The sequence below is a fragment of the Rhincodon typus genome, chromosome 42, assembly GCF_021869965.1.
Source record: "Rhincodon typus isolate 14 chromosome 42, sRhiTyp1.1, whole genome shotgun sequence".
NCBI classification, from domain to species: Eukaryota; Metazoa; Chordata; class Chondrichthyes; order Orectolobiformes; family Rhincodontidae; genus Rhincodon; species Rhincodon typus.
Window position 1 is genome coordinate 7,247,732 of NC_063373.1, and position 17,086 is coordinate 7,264,817.

The following is a 17,086-nucleotide window of genomic DNA, read 5'->3' on the forward strand; positions in this document are numbered from 1 at the left end:
TTCGTTGGTCGGATGCAGTGAAAGTAATTTTAGTTATGGAATAGGAGATATTTATGACATCTTTTTCCTCATCTGCTATTGTATTCTGACAAATGCAGTCCAGGCTGCAGCAACTATCTTCTGGCATCAATAACTGCAAAAAGTAAGAGTGTGCAACACCAGAACAGAAACAATTAGGCCCCGGTATGCCCAAGTCAGAACAATTTCCAAATTGTGCAATAATACATTGCAAATATTACCAAAGGCGCATCCATAGCGGACACAGCGAATGAAAACAACGTGAACAGGAGGACACAACATCTAATTAACTAAGCCGAAACAATCTGAGAAAACAGATAACAGATTGCAGTAAGTAAACTAATTCCCAACTCTTGTAGTATTTTGGAATTTATTTCAAGATTGCAGCCTGAAAAATGTATTCCTTATTCTTTCCAGGTGATTGCCGTCAGACAGATATTTCGGTCAGTCTACTGAAGCCTCCGTTTGAAGAGATTTGGACAAAAGAGACAGCGACCATTGTTTGCGAAATCGTTTACAGCGACTTAGAAAACATCAAAGTTTTCTGGCAAGTGAATGGGGCTGAGAGAAAGAAAGGAGTCGAGACGCAGAATCCCGAGTGGAGCGGAAGTAAATCCACCATTGTGAGCAAACTCAAAGTCGTGGCGTCGGAGTGGGACAGTGGTACCGAATATGTTTGCTTGGTAGAAGACAGTGAATTACCAACACCAGTAAAAGCCTCCATCAGGAAGGAAAACGGTAAGTGGGGATAATACTGCAATAAGAACAAAAAGAATGGATGTCAGAAATCTGAAATGACAGAAGGTGCTGTAGAAATTGAGCTGGACTGGTTGAATCTGTGGAGATAGAAGTAGGGTGAACCTTTCCAGCCCAGTATGTCTCCTTCCTAAAAAGGGTTGTTAATGTTACTGTTGAGGTAAAACTGTCTCATTATCTAATCCAATGTATAAATATTTTTGCAAATCATCTTTTTTTTTTACATTAAATGACCAGAAGTCTAACAGTTCTGGCTCCTACCGTTCTGCAAAAGTATAACGACGAGCATGATGACCTACGAGTAGTTGAATCATTTGCACCCTTAGAGCGGCAGTCCTTTCAAAAATGTGATTCTCTGCAAGATCGAAACTACCACTAAAGTGACATATCGTTCTCTAGCATTCAGAGATATTTGTACAGTCTTACAGATAGGAAATATTTTATAAAGCACATGCATTACTAGCAAAGAAATTGTGATGCAGATATAAGACTGTCTGAGTTAAACAAATATCTCTCTTTGCAGTCATCCAAATGCATCCTCCCAAGGTTTATCTCCTGCATCCATCGACGGACGAGATTGACGCTGAGAATTCGGCTACCCTGATGTGTCTAGCCACCAACTTTTACCCAGCTGAGATTTACGTTGGTTGGATGGCAAATGACACTCTTTTGGATTCTGGGTACCGGACCCAAATAAGCAGCGAGAATGGGAATGATTCCAGTTTCGTTACCAGCATGTTGAGACTCACAGTGGCGGAATGGAACAGTGACACCACTTACTCCTGCTTAGTGGGACACCCGTCCCTAAATCGGGATTTAATCAGAAGTACAAATAAATCTCACGGTAAACCGTCGTTAGTTAATGTTTCAGTCGTACTAAGCGACACTGTTAAACCCTGCACATAACTTGCGGTGATTGATGATTTGTTTTCCATAGATAGGGTAATATTGTTCTTGCGAAAAAAAAACTGTTTAAGCAGCTGAACCAATGCATTTCAATTCATTGCACGCAATAGTCACATTTCCAATCAGTGAACACTTCTGGAAAAAGAAAATAGCCATTGTTTCAAATTCTATCTGTTGGTGAAAGATAATTATTGTTAGATACTGAAATACAAGTACAACATTGCCAGTGTAATCGTTCTGAAGATAACTTGAAGCTTTCAGTCCGGTACTGAAAGACCAGGAAGTTATGTTTCAGTCTGTATGTGGCTCCAATAATTGTAATAAATGCAGAATGAAAACTTTCTGACTTACTTATTCTTGGTTTGCATATATAATACTTTCAGAAAGGTGATTTAGACCTTGATTGAAGTGTGTGCGATATCCATTTTTGATGCACCAGCACGGCAGCCTTTTTACACATGCAAATTTTATATCCGCTCGGGTCGCCACTGATTAAGTCATACTTATCCTAGCCGTTTTGGGCAGCAATCCTCCGTTATGCTTAGACAGTGGAGTATCTAGTTGTTGAATGGAATGACTGAAGTTCATATGATGCCAACTTATTTAGTATGACAATCTGTCATCCAAGTTGCTCTGACCTTCACTTAACCAGCTTTGCCAATTATTCTATTGTAGTGACGTCGAATTCTAGTCCACAGCTTTAGTGTTGCATCCCCACAAGGATCTGTGATTGAGCCCTCATCCAGTCTAGCCTACAAGTAGGCCCCGAAGAATATCATGCGAACTCAGACTCCATTTCGACACTGATATCACATAATTCTCTCTCACAATCGCCTGTTTCTTCTCTCTGTGTATGTCCAATACCTCCTGAGATGTGAACACACAATAAAATAGCGCAGAATCCAAAAACATTGTCCTCAATTCTGACTACAAACCCAGGACGTGACTCATCCATGCCAATGAACTCTTTAGCCATTTCCTGTTGTGAGAGGTTTTCTTTTCTGAATTGACACCCTATTTAAATGTAGTGAATGTCCAAGCCTATCGCTCAACCCGACAGATGATTGCTGTTTCTTCTGGCTTATCTGCTTTCGACAAGCTCAACCAGTCCTATCATGTCTTTCGACCTGACTGTTTAGCCTCTCATTGTCTGCTTTACATCTTCCACTCTCCACAGTCTTAAATTGACACAAAACTCAGTTACATAGCATACAAATTCGCAGCAGTTCCCATTAATTCATCACCACCATACTCACTGAACCACTCTCAACAATGTCCGTGAATGTTTCCCTTACAAAAATATTCCTGACTTATCCAGATTCCTCCAATTCCTCTTCCATCACTATTGATGTGATCCCTTCCCACATTGCTTGAACGAATCCTTCTGCACCTATGCTGTTCTAGACTGTAATGCATTCAGAATTTTACTGCCACCATCATGTCCATCCAAGGACATTCAGTTCTCCAAATTGGTGATTGTCCAGCCTTACCTTCACTTAATCAGTCTTGCCAAATATTCAAACACAGTGATGTCTAATCCACTCGCACAGCATCACTACTGCATCCCCACAAGACTTTGTGCTTCGAACCTCATCGATGTAAAACCTACCGCTATCTCTGACTAATGATGCAAATTCGGAGTCCATCTACACAATGAAAATATAGACTTGCAGCATTATAATGGATCCAAATCTATGATCAGTTAGCTGATCCATTCGTTTCTGTAATGGCCTTATGGTATTTACAACCTGTGTACCAAGCAGACCATTTTAAAAGTATCAGCAGGTCTGGCAGCATTTGTGGAGAACATTTCTGGTCGAGTGACCTTCTTCAGAACCTCTGAGGAAGGGTCACTGGGCCCGAAACGTTAACTCTGATTTCTCTCCATAGATGCTGCCAGATGCGCTGAACTTTTCCACCCATTTCTGATTTCGTTTCTGACTTACATCATTTGCAGACTTTTTTGATTTTTATTTAAATAATTATGCTGAACCTTCGCACACAACAAGGTGAAACCAATGGAGCAGTCAAGGTAATTGGTTGACAGGATGGTGTCCAGGTTGTCCTGCACCTACTGCCCTTCTTCCTCCAGAAGACCTCCATTTTAAAATGGCGGAAGAAAATCTTTTGCAAAATTTCTGCGACATTCAGAATAGACAAGGCATAAATTTCGCATTGACTGTTTTGATCACAGTTTATTGTACAGCAGGTGTGCTGAATAGATTAAGAGGAAATAATACAAAGGAATGTAGTTCTGAAATTTATGCATGGTCACGAAAGGCTACACCAGTGGTGAGGTACGAGATAGCACGCTCAGGTCATCTACTTTGGTGAACATACACGTCTGAACTGCTGTTCGTGAAGGTGATGAAGATTTGGACATTTAGCAGTTTAGCATGACATCAGCTATTTATTGCCAGTAGATTTGCGAGAGAGAAACTTCGGTTTGCTCTTCTATGTGACAGCTTTCAATGCTGTAGGGCATTTCTGTGAGTAGATAAGTCTGTTGATATTGTTATTTGATAACGGTTTGTGCTGGATTGGTGATTGTAGAGTCGATCTTCTGTTGTCTATTCTGTGTATCCTTTTGTAAGGCTGTCTCTGAATGGGAAAATATCTATAATGTGGTATCTATCCATGTCGTGTCTGTTTCGTTAAATTAGAGAGAAACTGTGCTGTAGATCGTCCCACCAGCCCATATTGGCGGAAGTGTCAGTAAGTACAGTGGATTCCTTAAGCCATGTCATGAGGTATCTAAACATGTTAGGCACTGCCTGTCAATTGCAGAATGATGCTGCTGCTGGAAATGGAATCTGTGTATGCACAGTCTTGTGTGATTCACGAACGAAACAAATTGCTAAACTATCGTGTGTGATACCTGATCATGGTCAAAAGTATCTCGTTTTTTGAAGGATCAGTGGCTTTACGTGCTGGAGTTCGTTGGTGAACTGTATAATTCACCATGCTATGTGAGCTATTTTAAGCACAACTTGTGGATTAGTCAGAGACATAAGAAAAGGTTCGGGAATTGCCTTCTCTCTGCTTCTCAAGTCCTCGATCAGGCTCCGCAGTGCCAAACTATCTGCCTCTTGCCATCTGAACTCCATCATATTTCACCGTCTCTTCCTTGCTAACTCAAAGCTAACTCACATAACTCACTGAAGTCCTGAAATGAATTGCACACAAATAAATTAAAATTCCGTGCTTTTGTGTTGAGATGGATGCCAGATGCAGCCGCTGTTGAGAATCTTTTGCAGATCAGTTCAACCTGGAATGGCAGTGATAGACTAAGACCCTGAATGTGAACAGCGAATTCATATGTGAAATAGTTTAGTCAGTACGACACTTCTGCAATCATGATTGCATTGGATGAACAAATCCAACTGCCCGAATACATTACGAGCACTAATTTCTCTGCATGAACTATACTGATGTGAATTCAAGATTTCTTGATAGCGGATATTATACTGGCATTAATTAAGATTTAGTTAATTTGAAGAAAACACAATCAGTCTAAATAGAATAAACAAACTATCATTCTATTGTTAGAGGATTGTTACAAGTGAAATATCACAAGGAACAACACTCGTGCACGCGTTATTCATAATCTATGTCAATGACAATTATGACACGATGTGATATTTCCAGCATTATGAGTGGAATATATCTATGTTTGTTGTGATGAGAATGCGAGGAACCTCCAAGGTGATATGGACAACCTGATGTCTGGGCAAGAAGAAAGCAGATGCATTATTTTGTAGATTATGTGTGAGGTTATACACTGTGGTACGGCGACCTGAGATAAGGAATATTTCTTCAAGGCCAAGAGATTGGGAATTGTTGGCGCTAAAAGGAACTTGTAAGTCCGAATAGATTAGTAATTGAAAGTTAGCACATACAAGAATGAGATACAGTGCTTAGAGTCATGGAGTACAGACAACAATCTCTCCATCAATGTCAACAAAATGAAGAAGCCGACCATTGACTTGAGGAAGCAGAGTAAAGGGCGCACCCCTGTCTGCATCAGTAGTGCTGAGGTGGAGAAGGTCGAGAGTGTCAATGTTCTAGGAGTGATGATCACCAACAATCTATCCTGGTTCACTCACATCGAATGAATGGCCAAGAAATCACAACAATATCTCTACTTCCTCAGGACACTAAGAAAATTCGGCATGTCCACAAGGACTCAAATGAATTTTCACAGATGCACCATAGAACGCATTATATCTGGATGCATCACAGCTCAGTTTGGAAACTGCTCTTCCCACGACCGCAAGAAACCAGAAGAGTCGTGAGCACAGCCCAGCCTTCCATCCATTGACTTCATCTATACTTCCTTCTACCTTGGGAAAGCAACCAATGTAATCAAAGACCACTCGTATCTCTGTCATACTCTCTTCCACCCTGTTCCATTGGTTAGAAAATATAAAAGTTTGCATACATGTACGAATAGATTCAAGAAAACCTTCTTCCCCACCGCTCCTAGACTTCTGAATGGAACTCTCAAAATTTTAAATTAAATTTGATCTCTCCCGATGGATCTTATCTGCAGCCATAGCAATTTATTTTCGCTCTGTTTGATGACCCTATATCATTTGTACAATACGATCTGCCTGTACTGCACGCAAAACAAAACAATTCACTGTACTTAGGTACCGGTGACAATAATGAAACTAATCAAATCAAATTGATGAGTAAGCAATGAAGAAAGTCGATGTTTTAAGTACATTCATTGCAAGAAAAATTTGAATACATTCGTATATCTTGATTCAAATTTGCAGTTTTCATAAAATTGCACCAAATATAGTACACAATCTTCCTTTCACTTAAATAAGTATACACTTTCCTTCAGATGAAATGCAATAGACATCTGGATCTCAAATTTGTGCGACGGTAGCGTTGTCTTATGATAAGAGATTGAAGATGCTGGATCCATAGGCTCAGCAAATGGAATAATGAGAGATTATATCATTTATTAAGCATGTTCAAGACAGTGTACGATTGATTTCTAGATGCTAATGACATTGGTAGAAATGTGGATATCTGGCAAAATAGCACGAAGTAAATGATCAGCCACCATCCAGAATGGTGAATCAGTCTCAAGGGGCTGAGTGGTCTGCTTCCGCTCCTATGTTTCTATGTTCCTATGGTCACAACAGCAGAAAACTACAAAATCCAAGATAATATTAGCAAAAAGGAGATTAGGAAAGCAAAGACAAGATGCAGGAAAAGAAAAGCTGGAAAAGTCAAAGAATACCTAAATATGTTTTCTTGGTGCTTTTTAAGGTGATGCAGTTAATAAAGAAAGTGTTGGGTCTAAGAGAAATGGGCATCGTAAGGTTCTTACAGAATAATTTGTCTTCACAAAGGAGAGAGTTGACACAGACAATGTAATTAAAAAGGGGTACAGTAAAATATTAGACAAAATAATAATGAGAAAGAAAGCAATGGGGAGACTAACCTCCTTGAAAGCATATAAATATCTCGTGGTAAAAGGAAACCAGTGAGGAAATAACAGATGCTCAAAGGATAATTTATCAATTCTCACGAGATGCATGTGAGGTACCAGAGAATTGTAAGTCATCAAATATTGTTCCAGTATCGGAAGTGGTTTGACAGTGGACCATATAGTTATAGGCCAGTTAGTTTGAACTCCACTGAGGGCAAGTTAAGAGAATCAATATTTAGAGATCAGATGTAATGCCTCGAAAAAAAATGTCATGGACGAATCAGAGAAAATTTGCATGAATTTGTGAAGTGAACATCGTATCCTACGAAGTTTATTGATTTTTTGGTGTGGTAGGAACAAGGTGATTCATGGAGATAGTTCTGTGGGTGATGTCTAAATAGACATAGTGAGGTGATGGACGAGGTCCAACGTGGAAGACTGTTCAGGAAACTTAAGCCCATGGGATACAGGCGAATGTGACCAGTTTGGATACAAAACTATGCCATCGACAGGAAGCAAAGTTTAATACTGGAGAATTTGTTTTTGTGTGTAAAATCCACACATAAACTACATCTGTGAAATTTCTGTTATCCGCACACTTGATCGCATTTTCAAAAACATTCAGAAAAAAATGTTAGGTACGACGTCACTCTGACAAAGCTGCGCTGACTATTGTCTGCCCTCTTTTACTTGTTCTCACAACTATGCCACTGTGTCATGAATATCCCATGATGGAGCATTAATTCCATTTTCAATTTCACTCAGTCGAAAAATAAATGTGTCACATCTCTCATAATTGCCAGTGCCGTTGTATTCTAGAACCTTTGTTGAGATTGTTTTCTCAATGTGGCTAATTTATAACAATATTCATCTTTTGATTGCAGATACCCCTGAAATAATAGAAAGACCGGAAGACCATGGCACAGAAGAAGACGAACTAGAAGATGTCAATGAAGATGCCAACAGTTCATTATCCATGATGACTTTCGTGATCTTGTTTATTCTCAGTATGCTGTACAGCACATTTGTAACTGTGCTTAAGGTAATAACACATTTCAGTAGCAATGCATTCAGAGCTGAGATGTTGCTAATCTTCACCTCGGAATGCATATATTTTACTGAAGAATAGATGCTCCTATACAATAGAATGACATTGGACTTGACTGATTAACTGTCTTCTTGAATATACCTCCTAGATAGAATGATTGCACAGAAGAATGAATGCAAACATAAAATACTGTAGTATTTAGAAACAAAAATATGTCAGTAATGAGATAATGCTTAATTGTTAGCTTCGGCTCATAGAAGGACATAATATAGGGTAAAAAAGATTTGGTTCGTACTTATTGATAATAAACCAGGCACAGTGAAACATATTGAGACAAGAGGGTATGAAGGAAACAAATAGATTGAAAAGAGTTCACAAATAACTGTTTTGAAATGATTCAGCATCTCCGCAATGGAATGAGGAAAACATTAGTTAATGAAGGATCAGCGACAGATCAGTGTGAAGATACTGGGAAAGCTTGAGTATGTTTGCATACAAAAATGAGAGGGGAATTTATTTGTAACATGCAAGGTTTTTTCCAGGACTTGGCAGGATAGATGCAGAAAATTGTTTGTCCTGGAGGGAGAGTCATAGGGTCATGAAACACAGAAGAGGAACTTCGACCCATCGAGTCTGCACCGACCTAAATACTCCAATCCCGCCCTCCAGCATTTGCATTGAATGTTATGATAATTGAAGTGCTCATCGACGTTCATATCAAAGGCCTACTCCCTTCCCAGGCTGTGCATTCCAGATTCCTACCACTGTCTGGCTGAGCAAATATTTCCTCAAATTCACTCTAACCCACCCACACTTCATTTTACAATTAGGTACCTTCCTCATTGACCGTTCAACTATGGGAAACAATAGTTTCTTATCTACCCTGTCCATGCTGCCCATAATCATATCCAGCTCAACTACGTCCCCCATCTGTTTTCTCTGATGTAAAGAAAACAACCAGGGAACATACAGCCAATCTTCATAACTAAACTGCTTCGGGTGTGGTGAATCTCTTCGACACTCCGTCTATTGCAACCACAAACTTCTTATTGTTTGGCGAGCAGAACTACACACAGTTATCTGCTGTGGCTTAATCAAAGTTTTGTATAGCTCCAATATAACCGCCCTGGTCGTAACCCTAATCCTAACCCTATACAATATATACTGATAAAGGTGAATGTCCAGACGCCTTCATTAAAAAAAAAGGTGGCCAACGACATCCGCACAATGTCAAGAATGTGAATTCAATATCTCCAGCATCCTTTATATGAGGAAATGTTTCATCACATCTCTCCTAACCGGTTAGCGTTAATTATATTATTATCCCTCATAGTTGTGTAGTCTGCGATCAACAACATCATTATCATCATCAGATAATGAGATGTAGTTACTACCTCAATACATCAGTTTCATCCATCTCAAGAATTGTCTTATTTCACTGCATTTCTCCAAGACCTAATTTCAGCCACCTCGAATAATTCATCTTTGATAGAACTTCAGCCTAATTGCTGCAACCAACCCTCATACGTTTCAGATATTTAGGCACTGCATCGTTCTGGTGACCCTGTGTTATGGAGAATTTATGACAAATGTATCCACCTTGCAGCGTGGTCTGTCGAACCAAACACAAAATTAAGAGTTGTATGTAATTATAACAGAATGTCTCACTCTTTGCGTCTCACACACACAGCCTTGAATTCGAAATCAGCGTTTTGTTCATCAAAAAGGAACAAATACAGACGTTTTGAAGAAAGGTCACTGCACCCAAAGCGTTAACGCTGCTTTCTCTCCACAGATGTTGCCAGACTCGCTGAGTTTTTCCAGCAATTTCTGTTTTAGTTTCAGATTTCCAGTATCCAGTGTTATTTAGTTTTCTTGATTGATGAGAATGTTTTGTCTGAGAAATATAATTCCTGCATTCCAGCCATACGTTTTGCGAGTAGCTGAAAACCTCATTTCACAAGACACCTGATTAAGTTAGAGAAGATGCTTCATTTTTTTTGAAATGTTCAAGGAGCATGAAAGAGCCTTTTTGCATTTTATTTTTAATCGCTTGTGTATTGAATATCCCACACAGACATAAGTTGTCATCTGTTGATTTTTTCAGCAAAACAGGTTCTGCTTGAATTTCCGGCCCTAATTTTCGAAATTTAATTCTCAACAGTTTGTCGTTATATGCTGCAGGGTGTGCTGCTTCATTTTTTCATTAACTGGTCTCTGAAACACGTTATTCTCCCAGCACTTCTGCAACCGGTATTCACATTGTCAACTGCAACCACGGTTTTCATTGAGCGATTTTAAGTGACACGCCAATTGCAGGATCATGGTGAAGAGTGAAAATTAATTCAATTAATTTAACAACAGGAATTTATAATTTGTTGATGTTTATAAATCAATTTAGCTCTGTGTTTGGCAGCGGTAAATGACCTGACGCTTGCCCACACGGGCCTTGATCTACCTTTATTTCCTTCTTCTCGTTTGATCTGCTGAATTGCTAGAAAACTTCTCTGCACACTACTTGCTATGCTTCTAAACTTTATCTTCTGTGAAAACTTGAATGTAGGCTCCATTCGTCTTTCTTCCACGTCCAGATTGTTCTTTGTCCTTTGCATACTTGAAGAAACATCTGACCAGTGTTGAGGCTACCTCGGCATAAGTTTTGGTCAATCATTTCCAGATCATAAATCAGACCTCTTGATTTCATAGTCTGGCTTTTTTGCTATGTGTTTATATATTTTATTTAAGTAATTATTGTTTTTTTTTCACGTGCAGGTGAACTGACCACTGCTGTTGAAGACAAATACATCTGGTTTCATGGAAATCTTATGAATGAAACCCCATTAGATACTAATCGCAAATGGAATTGAATTTACTTTTCCTCTCAACCGTATCAGCTGTTCCATGGCATTACTTCAGTGTGTGTTCCTACGTGGTCTCAACTTCGGAATGAGAACTGCTTGCACGTTTTCGGTCATAAGCGTTTGCCTTTGCTCTTTTTTTTAGCTGTTAGTTTTCAAGAAATCCCACGGAACTGCTACAAACTGAGGAAATTACACTTCCACAATTAAATAAACTGAAGGTAAATCTTGGAAATTTGCCACGTGTCTGTATAACATTTTGAAAAAGTGGAGATGTATCTTATGTAACTGACCTGTTAGAGATTTGTGCAATATAACTTTGAGACTAGTAATCAGATAAACTTTCCTGATAGATCCAGTAGACAGGCTGTCAAACATATAATTTTTACCCAAGAGCATTGGGTAGATAAAAGCCCATTGATTTCACAAGAGGGTTCATTCACTCCTATAGAAAAAAAATACATCATCCACAAATTGCGTAGAAAAATTTGGAAATATACCTACAAGTATGAGCTTTCTTCTCGCCACTGTTGTTATTAAAAACCTGACTGTGCAAGCCGAAGTTTTCTCCTGTTTGGCATTTTTATTTGCTAAGTACTGAGGCTATCAGTGCTCAATGTGAGTAATAATTTCGTTTGCTCGAACCAGCAGAAGAAATGTTTGAGAATATCTTCAGTTTGTCACTGCATACAGAGCCCAGACAACACTTAATAAAAGGTCATGTGTTACATCCAATTTGATTCCATCTTGACACAGTCTCAGGATTTCACACTCTGTATATAAATACTGTATACTGCCATTACTATCCGTAATCGCCTTGAGAGATTATCGTGGCCTCTTTTCTTTATCCACTACAATCTATGTCACGTCGAGGACTGCACAACACTTATATGCAGAGAAGTGTTGCATATATGATTCCTTGTTTCAAACCATGTTTACGAATTCCCGTTAAATATGTTGTCAGATAATAGTTGCTCCAAAGCAATTGCTGTAAGGGATATTTTCCAACATATTATGAAATGATTCGCTGTCTCTCTCTACCAAAAAAAAAAGACAAAGCAAAGGCAAACCTACAACAGACGCTGTGTAACATCGCAGTTAACATTGAAATAGCAGATTTCGCTGCTGTCTATTGAACTGCAAATCTTCCAAGTTAGTATGAAAGTGATTAGTTGTTATATAAGAGAATAAATCTTGTTTTGAATGAGTCAGGGATTCATTCTTGACAAGAATAGGCTATTCAACCGCTTGTGCCATTTTTGTCATTTGTAAAGCTTCTGTTTGTTGACTACCGTCACTCTGTTCCTATATGTATTTTCGACCATTTGAATTAACTTCATTAAAAAGACTATAATTCTTGTAATTTACAAAAAAAAGAAGTGTCAATAACTTTGGAAACTTGCAATAATTTCCCCTACTGTGGAAATATAATGCTGCCATGTATAGATTTAAATATGTCTTTGCCTTCAATGTATTGTTATTTAGTTATTACCTTCATATTCTGTCAACGCAGAGGTGTGAAATGTAACTGTTATTATCTCCTTCATGTTGTCATTCATTCAAGTTTTGCTGAAATCCTGGCCTTAAATCAAGCACGTGTTTTCAGAATGCAATTTATTTCAGTTTGTTCCAATGAGTATGTCAGTATTCGTCTCATATGTGGTGCTCCTTCAGCAAATAAAATCAAATTAATCATTTTGTAAACTAAGCAATCGGTGCTCAGAACCCTATTCATTTACTTCCAATGTTTACTCACAGTAACAACCATCAGGTTGAATCGCAACTCATTCCTGCAAAGTGGGCAGCATTGATAATACCAGCTTTTATTGCCCATCTCCAATTCCTCCTTGAGAGATGATAGTGGCCTGCTTTCTTTATTCATTACAATCTATGCTACGTAGAGGACTGCACAAAACTGTCGAATTGTATGTCAGCATAGTCAGTGAATTGAAGGGGAATTGGCAAGCGCTCATTGATCCAGTGCATCGGATGACCTTGCACTTCCAGAGAGTAGAGCAACGTCGTTCGGAATTTGCCACACGGCAAAGAAGAGGCATAGAAAGCCATTGCATCGGCGTCATGGATTTTATCTGCCAACAGCATCCAGTCTTCAATTCTTCATTTTTCATGAAAGACAGAAATCATTATAACTATCTGTATTGAATTGGTAGTTCTATTCAGTAATGAATGAAGCAATTACTCAAAAATAATTAGCAGATCTTGATGCCTTGGTACTGGATATTATGGATCGTGCTGAATTAATTATTTTACTTTTTAGGAGTGGGATTGGGCTTATTGTTGCAAGAAGGCAGAGGTTTGAAATTCTGCAGTGGGTAAATCCTGAATTCTGTAATTCCTGAAGGGCCAGATCAATAAAAGTGGCCTCAGTTGAGATGCCACGATTCCAGGGACGACATTTAAAATTATTTTTAAAATGTCTTTTAAACAATCTTGTAAGACGTCATGCCAAAATATTACTGTAATTAGCCACATTGTCAATTTTCAGTGGCACAAAACAAGAAAGTTTGATAGTCCAAAAATTTTTTGGCATCACTCAATAGCGCATTCTTAATGCATCCCTTGTTACCTTATGTCTATAGTTTTAAGGTAGGCCTCACGTTGCTACTTTCAACGTCCTACCAGTTTACAACAACATCTGCATTTCATGCAGTCCCTGGACATTGTGAATGACCCAAAGGCTCTTGAATTGAAGCCTTAAGAGACAGAAAATGATATCACCCTCCAAAATCAGATTTCAGTCAGTAATTTACAACAGTTATTAGCTATATATTCAAGCATCATCGAAAGTTATGGGAAAAGGCCAAAGCGATCTTTCATCAACATTTCCTGCAAGCAAAATCTTCAACATTTTACATGAAATGGCTTCACTCCCTGCCATGTTTTAGAAAATACGGATAGAGGTGACATAATATTGGATTCCACGAAGTGATTTTGATACCCTGCATAATCCAAGAACACACGTGCAAAACAACTGAATGTATAATATTAGTTTCAATAGCCTGAAATCAACGCAAATAGATTCAAGGAACAATGAGATTGAATCCACCATGCAATCTCCCTGATTGCTGTTATGGTCATATCATGTTAATCTTTGTCCGATTTCAACAACCTGCTTCTTATCAATCACAGAAAATAAAAGAAAACCTGTCAGCAAATCTTCCGTGTATAATTTCTTTCCTCATTTATAGCATTCAAACTGACCAATTCAATTGGATACTACAGAAGCGAAACTCAATTGAAGTTATTCAGCTTTTTATCTCAGGAGGTAACTTAAGCCACAATCTTTCTATACTTCGAAAATAAGCCAAATTTACTGGATTTCCGACGGAAAATTACACATTGCAGCATGGTTAGGAATCAGTTTATACTTGGTTGTGATGGTACACTCCTGTGAAGAAAAATCAGTTAATGTCACAGCATTTCTCTCCACCTAGAGACTAACGTTTGCCATTGCATGTCTGAGGAACAGGAGAAGGCATCTCAGATTGCATCGACAGTACTTCTGTTCACTTCGATCGCAAATAATGTCAGAAAGTCATAGAGTTGTACAACACAGAGACGGACCCTTCAGTGCAAACTGGTCCATGCTGATGAAACTGTCCATCCACGTTTATCCCATTTCCTTGCACTTGGCTCATAACCTTCTAAAGCTTTCCTATCCATGTATTCGTCCAAATGCCTTTTAAATATTGTTAACACCTCAATGACTTTGGCTGGCAGCTCATTCCATATGCGCGCCACCCTCTGTGTAAAAATGTTGCCTCTCAGGTTCCTATGTATTCTTTTCCCTCTTACCTTCAACTGATGCTCTCTTGTCCTCGATTCCCTAACCTTGGGAAAAGGACTGAGTGCATTCACCCTATCCATGCCTCTCGTGATCTTATTTACAAGTATGAGATCCACCCTTGGTCTCCTATGCTCTAAAGAGAACAGTTATAGCTTGTTCAACATCTCCCTTTAACTCAATCTCTTGAGTCCTGGCAACATCCTTGTAAATTTCTTCTGCACTCTTTCCATTTCAACAACATCCTTCTTACTGCAAGGTGACCAAAACTGAACACAATACTCCACCAACCCCCTGTACAACTGCAACATAACTTCCCAACTTCTATCCCCAATGTCCTGACTGATAAAGGCCATTGTGCCAAAAAGCCTTCTTCACTGCACTGTGACTCCACTATGCACCTGAACGCCATAGCCTCTCTCATCCATTACACTCCTCAAGGCCCTATCAGTCACCATGAAATTCCTGCCTTGATTAGACTTTCCAAAATGCAATACCTCACACTTTTGTACATTAAAATCCATTTGCCATTTCTCGGCCCATTTCCCGAGCTGATCAAGATCCTGATGCAAGTTCTGATAATCTTCCTCACAGTCCACTATACGACCTATTTCAGAGTCATTCACAAACTGGCTAATCATGTCTCCGCAAACTTACCAGTCATGTCTTGTGCATTTCATCCAAATCATTGAGAAAGTTAACAAACAGAATTGGGCCCAGCACCGACCCCGAGGTACACCACTAATCACAGTCCTTCAGTCAGACAAGCATCCTTCCACTATTATTCTCTGGTACCTACCATCAAGCCAATTCGCCTCAACCTCTCCACCCCTCTCACCCACTCCAACCTCTCCCCCGCAGAACGTGCAGCTCTCCGCTCCCTCCGCTCCAACCCCAACCTCACCATAAAACCTGCGGACAAGGGAGGCACAGTTGTAGTATGGCGCACTGACCTCTACATCGCCGAGGCCAGACGCCAACTCTCCGACACCTCCTCCTACCGCCCCCTTGATCATGACCTCACCCCCGAGGACCAAACCATCATCTCCCAAACCATCCACAACCTCATCACCTCAGATGACCTCCCATCCACGGCCTCCAACCGCATCGTTCCCCAACCCCGCACCGCACACTTCTATCTCCTCCCCAAAATCCACAAACCAGAATGCCCTGGTCGACCCATTTTCTCCGCCTGCTCCTGCCCCACCGAACTTATCTCCAACTATCTGGACTCCATTTTCTCCCCCTTGGTCCAGGAACTCCCTACCTATGTCCGTGACACCACCCAGGCCCTCCACCTCCTCCAGAACTTCCAATTCCCCTGTCCCCAACACCTCATCTTTACCATGGACGTCCAGTCCCTATACACCTGCATTCCCCATACAGATGGCCTAAAGGCTCTCCGCTTCTTCCTGTCCCGCAGGCCCGACCAGTCCCCCTCCACTGACACCCTCGTCCGGATAGCCGAACTCGTCCTCAACCTCAACAACTTCTCTTTCAATTCCTCCCACTTCCTACAGACAAAGGGGGTGGCCATGGGTACCCGCATGGGCCCAAGCTGCGCCTGCCTCTTTGTAGGTTACGTGGAACAATCCCTCTTCCGTACCTACACCGGCCCTAAACCCCACCTCTTCCTCCGTTACATTGATGACTGCATCGGTGCCGCCTCATGCTCCCACGAGGAGCTCGAACAGTTCATCCACTTCACCAACACCTTCCACCCCAACCTTAAGTTTACCTGGACCATCTCTAATACCTCTCTCTCCTTCCTGGATCTCTCTGTCTCCATCTCGGGCAACCACCGAGAAACCGATATCCATTTCAATCCCACAGCTACCTAGAATACACCTCCTCCCACCCTCCTTCCTGCAAAAAAACCATCCCCTATTCCCAATTCCTTCGCCTCTGCCGCATCTGCTCCCAGGATGAGGCATTCCACTCCCGTACATCTCAGTTGTCCTCGTTTTTCAAGGACCGTAACTTCCCCTCCTCGGTGGTCGAGAACGCCCTCAACCGTGTCTCCCACATCTCCCGCACCTCATCCCTCACACCCCGTCCACGCAATAAGAACCAAAAAAGAATCCCCCTCGTCCTCACGTACCACCCCACCAACCTCCGGATCCAACGCTTCATCCTCCGACACTTCCACCATCTGCAATCCGACCCCACCACCAAAGACATCTTTCCCTCCCCACCCTTATCTGCTTTCCGGAGGGACCACTCTCTCCATGACTCCCTTGTCCGCT

At 40.4% G+C, this 17,086-nt stretch overlaps 1 gene segment (V, D, J or C); it reads left to right on the top strand.

The window, feature by feature from the left end:
- LOC109916361 overlaps positions 1 to 12,743 on the top strand; it is a 28,128-nt gene extending 15,385 nt beyond the window's left edge. Inside the window, 4 exon segments of the C gene segment in view lie at positions 436 to 756; positions 1,298 to 1,618; positions 8,014 to 8,171; positions 10,950 to 12,743. Of these exon segments, the coding sequence occupies positions 436 to 756; positions 1,298 to 1,618; positions 8,014 to 8,171; positions 10,950 to 10,958 (809 nt within the window).
- Positions 12,744 to 17,086: the final 4,343 nt, after the last annotated feature.